This window comes from Antedon mediterranea, chromosome 5, assembly GCF_964355755.1.
Source record: "Antedon mediterranea chromosome 5, ecAntMedi1.1, whole genome shotgun sequence".
In the NCBI taxonomy this organism is placed as follows: Eukaryota; Metazoa; Echinodermata; class Crinoidea; order Comatulida; family Antedonidae; genus Antedon; species Antedon mediterranea.
In genome coordinates this window covers 30810447-30823663 of record NC_092674.1, presented here as the reverse complement: position 1 = coordinate 30823663, position 13217 = coordinate 30810447, and the positions used below count along the sequence as shown (strand labels likewise).

Below are 13217 nucleotides of genomic sequence, written 5' to 3'. Positions count from 1 at the left end.
GTGATTTTGAGTGCACGGCAACATTTCAAATATAAAAGGCCCATAGTAAGACTCTTCTCAAACTAATTCAGATCGAGTGATGCTATTTTCAAAGGAACATTCTTCTTTCTGTTTTATATGAAATATAATATCGTCGGACCATTACGTACTGAAATTCATTTCAAACATTTATATTGTTAGAGCTAGATATTTAAAAACCGTTAAAGAATTAATAACATCGTGCGTCGTTAAGCTGGTTCCCACTAGGACGCAACGCAACGACGTAGACACAACGCAAGCGAGTTGACCAATAAAGCGACAGGTTGAATGATGAATCCCCTACTTTGCGTTACGTCGTTGTGTTGTGCGCTAGATGGGAACCAAGCATTACTTTTCAAATTCATTCTTGTCGTTTTCTGGAAGGAGTATTTGGAGGAGCACTTATTATGAAACAATAAAGACATCCGACTAAAAGCCATTTCGATTATTATTAGAATAATTCAATTTCTACAAGCTCATCATGCAAAACAGAATCAAACTTGTGTCAAGTTGTATCAACGAATAGAAGCATTCGTTCTTTGTGACGCGAACATCTACTTGTGTATTTTATGTAGGTCTCCTGAACAGTGTATGTCCGTCACACCCAATGTAAAACAAACAATACATGAATCATTAAGCTTGGTTCCCACTACCTACGCAACGTAAGAAAATGCCCTTCTAATAATTTTGTTTGCCTGCGTGAAATCAAACCTGCGATTTTTGCAGGTTCCCACTTGTGATTACGCAATAGGCCTACAGCATTTTGCGTCGATACGTTGCGTTCTAGTGGGAACGTCGCTTTACAAAGTTTTGGTTAAATTCCATTTAAAACATTAAATTATTGCTTTTTGATGCGAGATATAAATGTATATGCATATTTGAAACAACAATTGTCGACTTGCGTATCATTTATATGATTGCGAATATTTATTAATGTTGTATTTGAAATCAATAATAATAAATAGCCTAAAGCTGGTTTTATGCGAATATTCGTGAAAATCGAAAGTGTTGACAATTTACATGTATAAACAATGTCATTTACTCTTTATTACATTTAAAAAATTATCGATTTTTGTGAATACATTCGCTAATGGAAAACATGCTACTCATCTAGAGTATATTATATCAAAGATTGTATTTACTTAAAGTTATGTTTAAAATAAACTGAATACAGAAAAATAAAAACCTTTAGCTAAAAATCGTGCCGAAAGCGACGCCCTCATGAGCTTGTTTCCCAATGCTTCTTATGACGTTGCGTTACGCTACATGACGTTAACGTCACGAAAGGACGTAACATCACATTTTCATTCGTTGTTGCGAGTACATTCATCGCGGGAACCAAGTCCCAAATATGCCTATATTTTATATATCTCATAAGGCAGGATGGAATTTTTGTTTTCTATTTAATCTTAATTCTGTTTCTGTTACTGGTGCTCAAAATGCCTTGATGAATACTAGTAGTCGAGATCAATATATATTCATAAAATGTGGCGTCTATAACTAAACATAGTGGATTATCTAAATTCAACTATATAAACTATTTACTATATAAAATCTATATCTAACAATACTGCACTTTAATTCTATTGCATTTAAATACCTTTTTCAGACATGTTTAAAATTGGCTTTCTTAAATAAACACCTGCCCATCAATTTACATCACAGGTTATTAGCACATTAAATATAACATGATTCAAGGTAATGTTCATAATTAGTACATAAAAGTAGTATGTTCTAAAAATGTGCACACAACATATTTACAATAAGATCATTACATTTTCAGACAAAAATTCACACACACACAAAACTGTAAAATAGCAATTATTAAAACATTTCCTATTGTCTTAATATAGAAGTTAGATGTTCTTTAAATTCACCTACGGAACAAAATTGGAAGAAACACTACAAAAACTTCAGTGAAATTGTCTGTTTTTTCGTCATTTTCAGGTAAGTTACTTAACATCACTTTTCTGAAAATAAAAAACGAACTTACCCATCTGTAATGTATAAATTACTAACTAACTTGCAAAATACTGCCACCTATCATTTTAAATGTGCGTTAATAAATTGTCCTTTAAGCCTGGTTTCCATTAAAATCGCTACACTCACAGATGTCGCCGACGCAATCGGGAAGGCTCCCCGATTCATCGCAGTCAAATCGGCAAAGTTCAACTTTGCCGATTGTGTCGGCGATGAATGGTATACGCGTACCAAAGAATATTTAGCGCTCGTGTACTAGATCCCCGATAAATTCTAGCGTTTCCATAGAATCGCTACGCTCTGTCGTGTAGCAATTTTATGGAAGCCAGGCTTTACACTACTGTCACTGAAATTCACGATATATAAATGTTACTCTAACCTATTAAATTATGTCATATAGTATTGTAGAACATTCTCAATACAGAAAATGCCATGATTACAAGTTGTTCTTTGTCAGCGCACTTCACTATCAATATCATAATTATTACATGATGCATTATAATGAATTCTAAATAATGTTCCAGTGTTTGTACTTATACAGAGTTGAGTTTTTTTACTTATGTTAAAACCGTCTTCAATTGTCGCTAGGTTTTCTGCAAACAGACCATCAAACATCTTCAGATAAATATTTTTCTAAAATTAATAAACAAAAAAAAATTAGCTGAACTGTATGTAAAATATTCAAAAACCTAATATCATAAAATTACGCGATTCTTGAAACGAGATAAGAAAAAGTGACAATTAGTCCTCAGGAAAATAGCAACAGCTAATGACAGGTCTGGCCCATGCAAATAGAGTATTACAGTACATATAGTATAGTATTTTAAAGATCAAAACACAAAATGGGGTCAGTGGCTAATGCAGAGGCATTTAGGAACCCTAAAAGTGGCACTCCAACGCTGGAGACCTCAGGGAGTTTTAGCCCTTTTTAGAGGTTTTTAGCCCTTTTTGACACATTTCAATGCCTGTTTTTTCCTCTGGCCACTGCTCAGGGGCCCTGGGTTTAGCCAGTCAGCACTCTACGACATTGGATGGGGTTCTAAAAAAGAGGGGATGGGGGAGAAAGCTTTTACTTACCTTAGAATGTAATGTTAATGAAGACGACGTCAACTGCATTTCGTTGCTTTTAAAGTCAATATCTTCACCAGCTGATATGTTTAAATTACCCAACGATGTCAAATGTAATGTATTACCTGTTGAACTGCTCACCTATTAAAAAAACAATCAATATTATGAAACTTTGTCCTCTAATAGTAAAATCTCCTGAACTGCATGACTTTTAATTTTCCTTTAGACATTTGTGTAGAAACAGAAATTTCTTTACGAAAGCCAAATTGTGTGTACAGCAAGCATGGTCTGTATTGTAATACATGTTTTGTAATAAATGTTTTGTAATAATGTTAATGCTTGGTTCACACTATGATGTAACACAAGAATGTAAGCGCAACGCAAGATTTGATCAATCAAAAAAGATAGGTTATTCAAGCTTCGCTTTTGATTGGTCTACATTGCATCTACATCCTTAATTTGCGTCTCTAGTGAGAACCATGCTTAATTAAATTTTCAATAATTATCTTACCTTGCTTGTGTTCAACAATCCAAAGCTTACTTTGTTTAGATTAGAAACTTTAAAATTCTGTTGTGGGAAAACCGTCTTGTTATTGGTTGGATTGACAACTTCAAATGAACTGCTGTATATTTCTGTCTTCTTTACTCCTATTCCAACTTTAGACAAAAACATTAGAAATTGAAATATAGCTTGTTATTTTATTTACCATTTTTAAAGAGGAAAACCTGTGCAGTTTTTCACTTAAAAAGATATTGAGGGGTCCTCAAACGGTTATACTTTACAACTTTTCGTGACATAAATCAAACTTTATTTCTAGAATTCTGTTGCCACAAACAACCACACTAATGTAAAAAAATGATCAAATAAAAATATACTTACTGTGTGCATTGGTTTGTGGCTGCAGATTCTACAAAATAAATAAACAAATTGCATAAGTTATGTATAGTACTTTAGTATAATAGAGTATGTTGATACAAACATTGTTTCTTTTGTGATTAGTTAGGTTTACTAGATGTTGCATGGTATTGAAATAAGTGTTAAACATAAACATTTCATTCCTGAAGTAGAAAAGCAGAACCCCAGGCATTAAGGATAGACACCAAAGTCTTACAAAAATGTTTATTTCACAGGAAAGTGTCTCCCCTGAAAAGAGATTTCCTCTGAATATATGGCAAGATGTCCCAAGTGATGGGTTCCACTGTACTGTACTTACAATTTGTTCACCAAAAAAATCTAGATTTTGTGAGTGAAACGAAGCAAGTTGTGCACTTGTTGTTCCATTTAGAGTAATTTTGTCCATGTACAACTGATGCAGGAATCGAATTGCTCTGTCAGGAACCACCTCCATTACTGCCATCCCTTCATCGTTTATCTTGAGTGAAAACATGATCAACAGAAGTACCTGAAAAATAGCAAAATCAACATTATTGATTAAATTGAAATATAGGGTATTAAGGTTGTTGTAATTGAATCTTATCATTTTTGAAAGTCTATAATTTTAAATATCTATTCTTGGGTCATGTGCTGTTTACCCAATGTTCAGTCAGGTTTTGATCTAATATCTAAATACTATGTTTCTTTGGCTTTATGTATGCACAGTATGTTTATGTTTGAATATTGGGGTTTTTTTGCAGTGATATTCTGAAATATGTTGTTAAGTAATCTTAATCTAAGATCATTGATTATTTTATAAATTAAATAATCAATATTATTTTGCACTTGCACTCAAAAAGTTATCTTTCATTGATTCACATACCAGCAGGTTGCTGACAACAATTATATATAACACCAGGAGTATCATATAAAAGAGAAAACGTTTTCTTCCTCGAAGTCCAGTTTTATAAAGTTGATTTTCATTGACATAAACATGACCAGCTCTAAAGTTGCTGTTGTGTTCTTTAGTTACTCGGCGACGTTCAAGTGACTTTTCTCTCATTGACATCCTGAAATAGATAAAAAAAACTAATTTAGTTACAAGTCACTATCACAGGCAAATACAATTATTCAAAATTCATATTTTTATAATTTATTTTATAATAAATTTTAAAAACGTCTAGGTTCTAGGAGGTGCCTACCTACTATACTTCATAGCAGTAGGTTTGTTAATTATTGTTTTTATAAAAATAATTCTGAGAATATCATCGGATATGCATAGGTAGGCCTACAAAGCACTATCAAACAGCTGATAAACTGCCACTTCTTCTACAATTTACAGGCTAGTTACGCCTAGCTAGCTAGTACTATAGTAGAGTACACTAGTAGTAGTAGGCCTAAACTAAAACATAACTTAAAACAGCGTATTATCTATATGGGATATCCTATATGACGTCTATATATTTAGTTTGAGACTTGGACAATGCTCAATAACTTCAATAGTATATAATATATTTACCTGCTGGTGTAAAATTGTTTAAAAAAATGTAAAACTAAATATTTTTTATCACACCGAGAGCGTCACGTCTGTTGTAAAATTAAATCTCTTTGTTGACCTTTTTGATCATTCAAGCATATCTTCGCAAAATTAAGTCGTAAAGAAGCCTTCTTCTGATTGGTTAGTTATATGCCACATTTACGGGTTTAACCAATCGCTCAAAGCTTTTTAACGTACCGTCAGTTTATTTATATCTCGAAAATGCGCATGCGTAGCGTCTCTTGCACCTTGGAGATTTTTTAATCGCGTTTTTTTAATCGTCGCATGCAAAGTTTTTAGTTTAGTTTTTTTCCGAAGTTGCAAGGCATTTGTTTAGAATGGCAGAATCTCTGCGAAGACTAGTAAACAGCAACATATTTTCTCTGCTTCATGACAAACTTGTCAGATGGAATTCAACATATCTGGTAGGTACCTGGGAAGTTTATTATCTCCTTACTACTATTCTTTTTTTGGTGGCCTGGCGCCAGGGGAAGATAGCTACAGTACGGTCTTCCCCCACTGGGCTCTTTCTATTCTGAGAGAGGCCTACTGTAGGTATATAGAGGGCGCCTTATAGGTAATAATCCTTTGGTTTTGTTTTTGTCCATAAAAAATATTTCAATAATAACAAATAAATTTTTTTATGAAATAAGTGAGATATCTCGATATTGCATGTATGTTGGTTGTACTATGGGTTTATTATTAATTAATATTAGACTAGACATACAGACACTAGGCCTAGCTAGTATAGGCCGTATACTGTATAGTATTATTATTATATGGATAGATCATGGAGTAAAGAATAATTATTATTATTCTTTACTCCATGGATAGATGCAAAAAATAGCTTATGCAAATATAATAATAATATATATAATAATTATATTTTTTAATTTTTGTGATCAGTCCACTAAATATAATTTTTTTCAGTTAAATACGTGTGATGACAACGTTTCTCGCTGTTGTGAGATATTGGAGCTAACTTCTCGTACTCAGTCGCAGCTGTTTGCGCTACTGAATCTGACAGCTTCTGAAGGTACAAGGCATTACTACGTTACTTAAGCATGTTCTCCATAAGCGAATAAATTTACTCAATTGATTGGCTGCGCATATTAAAAATAGATATATAAATACGCATGCGCAGTATTATTAGATATATTAATTAAATATTAGACAACGCTTTCAATTCGTACTAATAATAAATTTGCTTAATAGATGATCCAGTTTTAAATTAAAATAATTTAATACTAATTTTAAATTAATTAATTAACAAAATAACTAAATATATTCTGTGCTTATTTTATTAAATTTTAGAGGTTTACAAATTGTTTTTTTTTTAACCTTCATACTTAGTCTGCTGTAAATTAAACATGTTAATATACTTTCCTTCCTCTTATATTAATTTTATAATCTAAATATATTAACCTATAATCATAAGTAATTTATTTGATTGTTTTTTAAGGTGGAGCATATGGTGGTTGTGACGCTATTAAGTCGCATCTGCTACCATGGCTAGGTGCTGGCGGTTATTCAGCCAGTGGAGGTCTGACGACAACAAGCAGCTTAAAGTTACTGGCCGAGGCGACTGACAAAGAACGTCAGATAATGTTAATGAAGTCCGAGTATGAGGCGCAACTTTCAGAACTTGAACATGATCTTAATAAATCTCAAAATGAAAAACATGATTTGCATTTAGCGTGAGTAGTACACATTTTTATGACAAATAAATCTTCAATCATTTCAATAATATTGCTGTACAGTAACCAAGGGGACAGTCACACATTCAAGTGACATTTTAATGTCACAAATAAATATTCACTTTGACCAAAAATTAGATTGGAACAAAAAAGATTTACCTGAAAAAACTGTAATTTAAAAGAGTAGTAGTCAAATGTGTTTTTGGTTGAATTTAACCATTTATTTGTCATTTTATAAGTGAAAACCTTATTTTTTGGGGTAAGTTACATAATTATGCTATTAACTCTTTGTTTATTTAAAATTAAAGGCTGGAAGATTCTAAACTGAAAATAGAATCAGAAAGAAGCAAATCATTTGATGAAGCCATAGTGAGTGAAGAGGGTTCTAGAAGACTACGTGATAGGTAACAAATATACTTTATTCTTGAACCAACATAGACTAGGTTTTTGCGCTCACTAAAGCATTTATTTGAACAAAACTAATTTTTTTTAATGGTGTGTAATAATATTTATTTATTTCACTTTTACAACAGTGGCACACTTGATGATTAAGATGCGTCAAAAGAATAACTTAAAATGAAACAAATAAATGCAAAAATATCATGAGACATAATGTTTAACAACATAATTCTATCCATTGCAGTTAAGAAATCTACTTGATGAGTAATGAATATATGATTATAAAACTGATTTAAATGTAATATAAATATTTAATTGATCTGTACGATTATTATTTTTTATTATTTACCATACATGGATTTCTTCAGACTTATTACAACACCATTCACGAAACTGAAAAAGTAAGACACAATCATTAATTCACAGACGTGTTGCTCTTCATTCACTTGCTATTGTATTGGAAATCAATTTATTTTCTTTCAATGTAATGACCATGCATGTCTCTGTTTAAATTGATTTTGTCTTTAAATGGTCAATCATCTGCCTCTCTTGGTATTGGTGTTGTTCTTTGGTGATTTTATATGCTTGCAATTCTAATATATTTATTCAACTTTGTTTCACCATGGAGTAAGAATAGCTCTAACAGCTGTACTACAGCTGAATTGAAGAGGCCCTCTAATATTGAAGAGGCCCTCTAATATTGAAGAGGCCCTCTAATATTGAAGAGGCCCTCTAATATTCTATCTTAATTTAATTTGGTGTATTATTATATATTTTCTGTATGTATGTATTTATTTTTATTTCTTTCTCTAGTGTGGTGGTATTATTGTGTGCTTACTAATAGTAAACTCTTAAATGCTAAGCTGGAATTATTAAAATGTGATTTTAAGTGAATGTTTTTAAGGTTCGAAATATGTAATATTCATTGTTTTATTTAAAAGATGCTATTCAATGGTGAAATCAATTAATTTTCATAGGTTGCAAGATGCAGAAGATGAATTGCGACGTTATAAGATGCGTGTTGGGGTTCTAGATGAGTACGATGAACAAGTTCAGCGAATGAGAGACGAGCTGATAGCTCTCAAAGAAGAGAAGGCTCTTCTTACTGGCCGGTATGTATAATTATTGATTCAGAGCACTGATTGGTCAGAAGGAAAATTATGGAAATTGCTTGTTTATTTGTAGTGAAAACTTAATAAACTCAAAGTTTACATGATAGTCTTTTTATATAAATCATCAGAGGCTATTGACGGCTAATTACTTATTCAAAATTTGTAGTGAAAACTTAATAAACTCAATGTTTACATGATAGTCTTTTTATATAAATCATCAGAGGCTATTGACGGCTAATTACTTATTCAAAATTTGTAGTGAAAACTTAATAAACTCAATGTTTACATGATGGTCTTTTTATATAAATCATCAGAGGCTATTGACGGCTAATTACTTATTCATAATTTTATTTTCATATGGCAAACATACAGTATACAGATGTGTAAACAAATATTTATAAATATAAGTGTTATATGATTCTTTATATTTTGATAAAAGTTTAGACAATTTCAAAGAGAAATCTGAAAACTTAACATTGAATATATCCAGTGTAAATTTTGCTTTATCTTGTCATAAACCTAATTTACTGATTCTGACTGATTTTTAACAGAAAATTCTTTTTTAAATTAAATCTAGAATGGATTACATAAGTACATTACCACCAGCTATATCTAGTAAGATGTCAGGTAACAGTGACGTAGTCCAACGTGTGCGACAGGCAAATCTTGTGACTAGATTTAGTCACATGTTTACTGAAGAGCGGATGAACGCTATGGACATTTTGCGAAATCATTGTGAAGATCATGAAATGAACCAGAGAATAATAATGGCATGTGTTAAGGTAATGATAATAATGCTAGTCTTATATAGCGCTTAAAGCTCTGTCTACACTATCAAACTTTATATTTGACAAAAGAATGTGATGTGCCCATATATGGACATGATATCATATCACTACCATATGTAAGCATATCACTACCATATTTGGGCACATCACACTTTTTTGATATAATTGTGTATGAAGAGACCTGTTGTCTGATTAGTTTAATCAATAAGCTAGTTTGGTTCCAGGGTTGTAGGTCCAAATCCCATCAGAGATCACAATTTTATTTTCATGATACACTATCTTGTGCATTTGTTTTTATTGTTAACAAGATTGCCTTTGAGAAGAAAAGTGAATGAATTTGCTTAATGGCTATTCTTAGAAATTTGCCTAAATATAATATAAGTATATGTTGATTTAACTGATTATTTTCAATATTGAATCATGTGTTTCAGGAGTCATTTAGATGTTCTCAGCTTGCGTTTCAACAGTATCGTACAAAAGTAAGATCTACTTTGCAGTTGACTCACGATGGCTTGGAAACCCTTGATCAAGCTGTCCAGAATTACATCAACAGGAACGGTCAGCTGCTGGATGTGCATAGCATCATTCAGGTAATGGAACAATCTCATATGTGATCTAACTACTGTAGCACATACTTTTATTTTAATATCTTTCATATTTCGTTGCTTATATAAAGTTAACATTTGTAATATAGTTGATAACAATGCCATCAATACTCGTCATCTTGAGAAGCTATATATAAATGCTTTAAAAATATTTGTTTATATACCATTGCTGTTTATTTTTGACTTGAATAGGAAGTTCTAAGCTCCTTGAATCACCATCCAACCATTGCGTATCCACCAGTGGTTGATTTCAAAATTTTGATCACTTTTATACGGGAACTTGTAAAAACTGCTTGGAATATGGCGGCACTTCCATCACCTCTTGAAGTCTCTGTCTGCAGGGAAGCTGAACTGTTTGATGATCTCAAGTAAGGAAAGTTTTGGTATTATAAATTAATGCCTTCATAACAATATGCATTGTTCAAAACATTGTTTTTTTGTGTTAGTTTCCCGCTTTTTAAAATATTTTGTGAGCGCACTGAGTCTTTGCATAATGCGCTATATAAGTTTAATATTATTGTACAAATAATGAATGTTTGTAATGTTTCCACTAACTTTAAGTTAAGTTTATAAATTAATGCCTTCATAACAACATTTTATGAACATTGGTAATTATCATTTGTGTTTTTTCCAATATCTTTTAGGTATCGTCGAAGCTTTGATTCAGAGTATTCCGCCCCTCTTGTGAATCACTACATCTGGCCAGCACTGTTGGATAACAGTGGTAAGGTGCTCTTGAAGGGCGAAGCAGTCACCCGTAGAGGAGCATCACTGGTAAGTTTAAGCCCCAAAAATTGGGCTTTCACCTTGCATTAAAAATATATGCCCGAAAGCTCTGCTTTTTCTGGCCGTTTTACTTTATCGTTTTGATTTAGCTTTTTGTTTATTTTATTTTGTATCTCCATTGAGATCCAGCTACTGATACTCACAGCATTGTTTCAGTAATTTTCCTTTGAATTTATATATATATTTATTTGAAACAATGGCATAGTGTAGTTAAAGGGTAGATGCAATGATAGGAGATGTTTAGAACTCTAAATCAAAATGTTGCTATTACTTTAGGGTTCACCAAGGAGAAGTCGCAGTCCAACACGCAACTTGACCCCAAGTAGAAGTCGATCACCAAGTCCAAGCAGACGAAGTAACGGTGCTTTGACCCCAAGTAAGATTCTTATTTTTGTTTATATTTTTATCCCAAAAAATGACTTATTAATGATTATCCCCATAGTTGACAACGTTAAGTGTTTACTTTAAATATTTATTTTTTCAGGCCTAACAGCTTCCTATCTATCATAAAGGTAAGAATACAAATGTTTATTTTAACTAAATACTTTTTAATAAACAAACTGCTATAATTTATGTTAATAGATATAACCATTCAGTAATTACATTATATATGTATATAATTCTCTACGTTAAACCATTCATGAATATATCGCACACGTACATATTCATGAATAGTTTAACGTAAAGAATTATATACATATAGTTAATATAAAAACCAAATGAAAACATTTTTCAAAGATTATATGACAGTAGCATAAATCATGGAGGAATATTTCCTCCATGCATAAATCAAAGACAAATGTTGACAAAGTATTTGTCTGTTGAACGTAGAAGTGAGAAACTTGTTTTCAGACATGAGAAGTCTCGTACTAATGCTTTTTTTTATTCTGTTTTTATTTCATTTCCACGGATGTGGGATGAGATTCCGGTATATATCACAGACATGTTTATTTATAATGATTGCAATTTTTATTCTGTTTTATATAAATTCTATGTTACCGGGTTGTTAAATGTTTATCCTTGTTAATGTTATTTTGCCACCAGCACTATCAGGAGAGTCTTTTATAGCGATATTTTTTGCTTTTTGACAATCCGCCAGGATAGTGTTCTGCGCTTTTTTCTCTGCTTCTTGTTGTTATATGTAATTTATGCTTTTTGTATAATTTTTGTTTTATTTTTCTGGATAATAAATGAATATGAATACAATTTTCAGAATCGAGAGAAGTGTATTGCATGCAACCCAACGGTGGTACAGTGAAATATACCATTGCAACATGTGTGGGATCAGAATCAGAGAAGTGTATTGCATGCAACCTGAAGGTGGTACAGTGAAATATACCATTGCAACATGTGTGGGATCAGAATCAGAGAAGTGTATTGCATGCAACCTGAAGGTGGTACAGTGAAATATACCATTGCAACATGTGTGGGAATTGGGCATTATTGCTAAGAAGGAACTTAAGCTTGATGTTGAACTAACTTGATTGATGTTATTCCATGTTTAACATTCCAGTAAATACATACAGTATTAGTTATTAGAATGTTTGTCTTATATTGTCTAATTTGATGTGGTGTACAAGAAATACAGTAAATATAATGTTAGAATTGTTATTTTGCATTTGTAAATATAATTAAAAATACCGTCCATACTCCTTTTAAACTGTTTATAACGTTATGGAATGATTGTATATCATTTTAAGCTGGTTATCCAACTACTCAGATTAAGTTTCCATATTACAGCTTCTATATATATTCTGTTAGTGTATTATACAGTGTAAAGCTTTTAATTATTATTTATTATATACAGTAGTATTTTGTCAGTCTGTGTAGTTGAATTAAACAATTAAATAAAACTATGCAAAATTAAATATCATACAAATTATGCCAAATGAACACTTTCAACCTTGTTATATTCTTTTATTAAAATACAAATGTTACATAGTTTGTTTAGTATGTTTTATACAATGTTAGATTTGTATGTTTATACAATACATAAACAGTACATAGATGACAATTACAGAAAAGCATTTGAATAATAATATGTTCATTCTACCATGAAGGAATTATGAGCCAATATACAAAGCTGCAGGTTGAATTAGTAAAAAATAAGGTTGGCTGTCAGTCCAAATATTTCAACTGATTTCTAATTTTAAAAAGTAATATGCATTTTTAATGAAAGCCAAATTGAACAAATAAAAGTGTGTGCAAACAGTTTCCATTTTAATCCAGTAATTTTTAGTAGATTGTAATTAGAAATGATTCGATAAATTTTTCCAAATTATTTGTAGAAAAATCCATAAAGGATTGTACAAGTTTGATGTGATGTTTTTAAAGGTATTACTAGTTGTGTAGT

The 13217-nt window shown here is 31.6% G+C and overlaps 3 protein-coding genes across 3 annotated transcripts in view; 2 read left to right on the top strand and 1 right to left on the bottom strand.

The window, feature by feature from the left end:
* LOC140050450 (cytochrome c oxidase assembly factor 5-like) overlaps positions 1-13217 on the top strand; it is a 31153-nt gene that overhangs the window by 7383 nt on the left and 10553 nt on the right. Inside the window, exon 3 of the mRNA XM_072095634.1 lies at positions 1872-1965. The gene's annotated coding sequence lies outside the window, so the exon portion shown is untranslated. The remainder of the gene's footprint in view (positions 1-1871; positions 1966-13217) is intronic.
* LOC140050445 (uncharacterized) lies at positions 867-5533 on the bottom strand. The gene is made up of 7 exons (XM_072095629.1): positions 5460-5533; positions 4824-5010; positions 4281-4469; positions 3947-3974; positions 3578-3723; positions 3076-3207; positions 867-2631 (listed from the first exon to the last, which is right to left on the bottom strand). The coding sequence occupies exons 2-7, from the start codon at positions 5007-5009 to the stop codon at positions 2452-2454; spliced, it is 861 nt and encodes a 286-aa protein (XP_071951730.1). The 5' UTR covers position 5010; positions 5460-5533; the 3' UTR covers positions 867-2451.
* Positions 5721-12837, top strand: LOC140050444 (mitochondria-eating protein-like). Its single transcript, XM_072095628.1, has 12 exons — positions 5721-5902; positions 6408-6513; positions 6940-7174; positions 7483-7578; positions 8551-8685; positions 9263-9467; positions 9905-10063; positions 10271-10446; positions 10723-10852; positions 11141-11240; positions 11349-11376; positions 12078-12837. The coding sequence occupies exons 1-11, from the start codon at positions 5816-5818 to the stop codon at positions 11372-11374; spliced, it is 1455 nt and encodes a 484-aa protein (XP_071951729.1). The 5' UTR covers positions 5721-5815; the 3' UTR covers positions 11375-11376; positions 12078-12837.

Bases quoted from the DNA above. Each gene is read 5' to 3' on its own strand.
- LOC140050445 (XM_072095629.1), bottom strand. From the start codon at position 5,009: ATGTCAATGAGAGAAAAGTCACTTGAACGTCGCCGAGTAACTAAAGAA. The intron at 4,470-4,823 runs GTATGTGAATCA...GCTATTTTTCAG, and splicing joins TTGTTGTCAGCAACCTGCTG to GTACTTCTGTTGATCATGTT. The intron at 2,632-3,075 runs GTAAGTAAAAGC...TATTAATTTTAG, and splicing joins CATTAACATTACATTCTAAG to AAAAATATTTATCTGAAGAT.
- LOC140050444 (XM_072095628.1), top strand. From the start codon at position 5,816: ATGGCAGAATCTCTGCGAAGACTAGTAAACAGCAACATATTTTCTCTG. The intron at 6,514-6,939 runs GTACAAGGCATT...TTGTTTTTTAAG, and splicing joins GAATCTGACAGCTTCTGAAG to GTGGAGCATATGGTGGTTGT. The intron at 9,468-9,904 runs GTAATGATAATA...CATGTGTTTCAG, and splicing joins TAATAATGGCATGTGTTAAG to GAGTCATTTAGATGTTCTCA.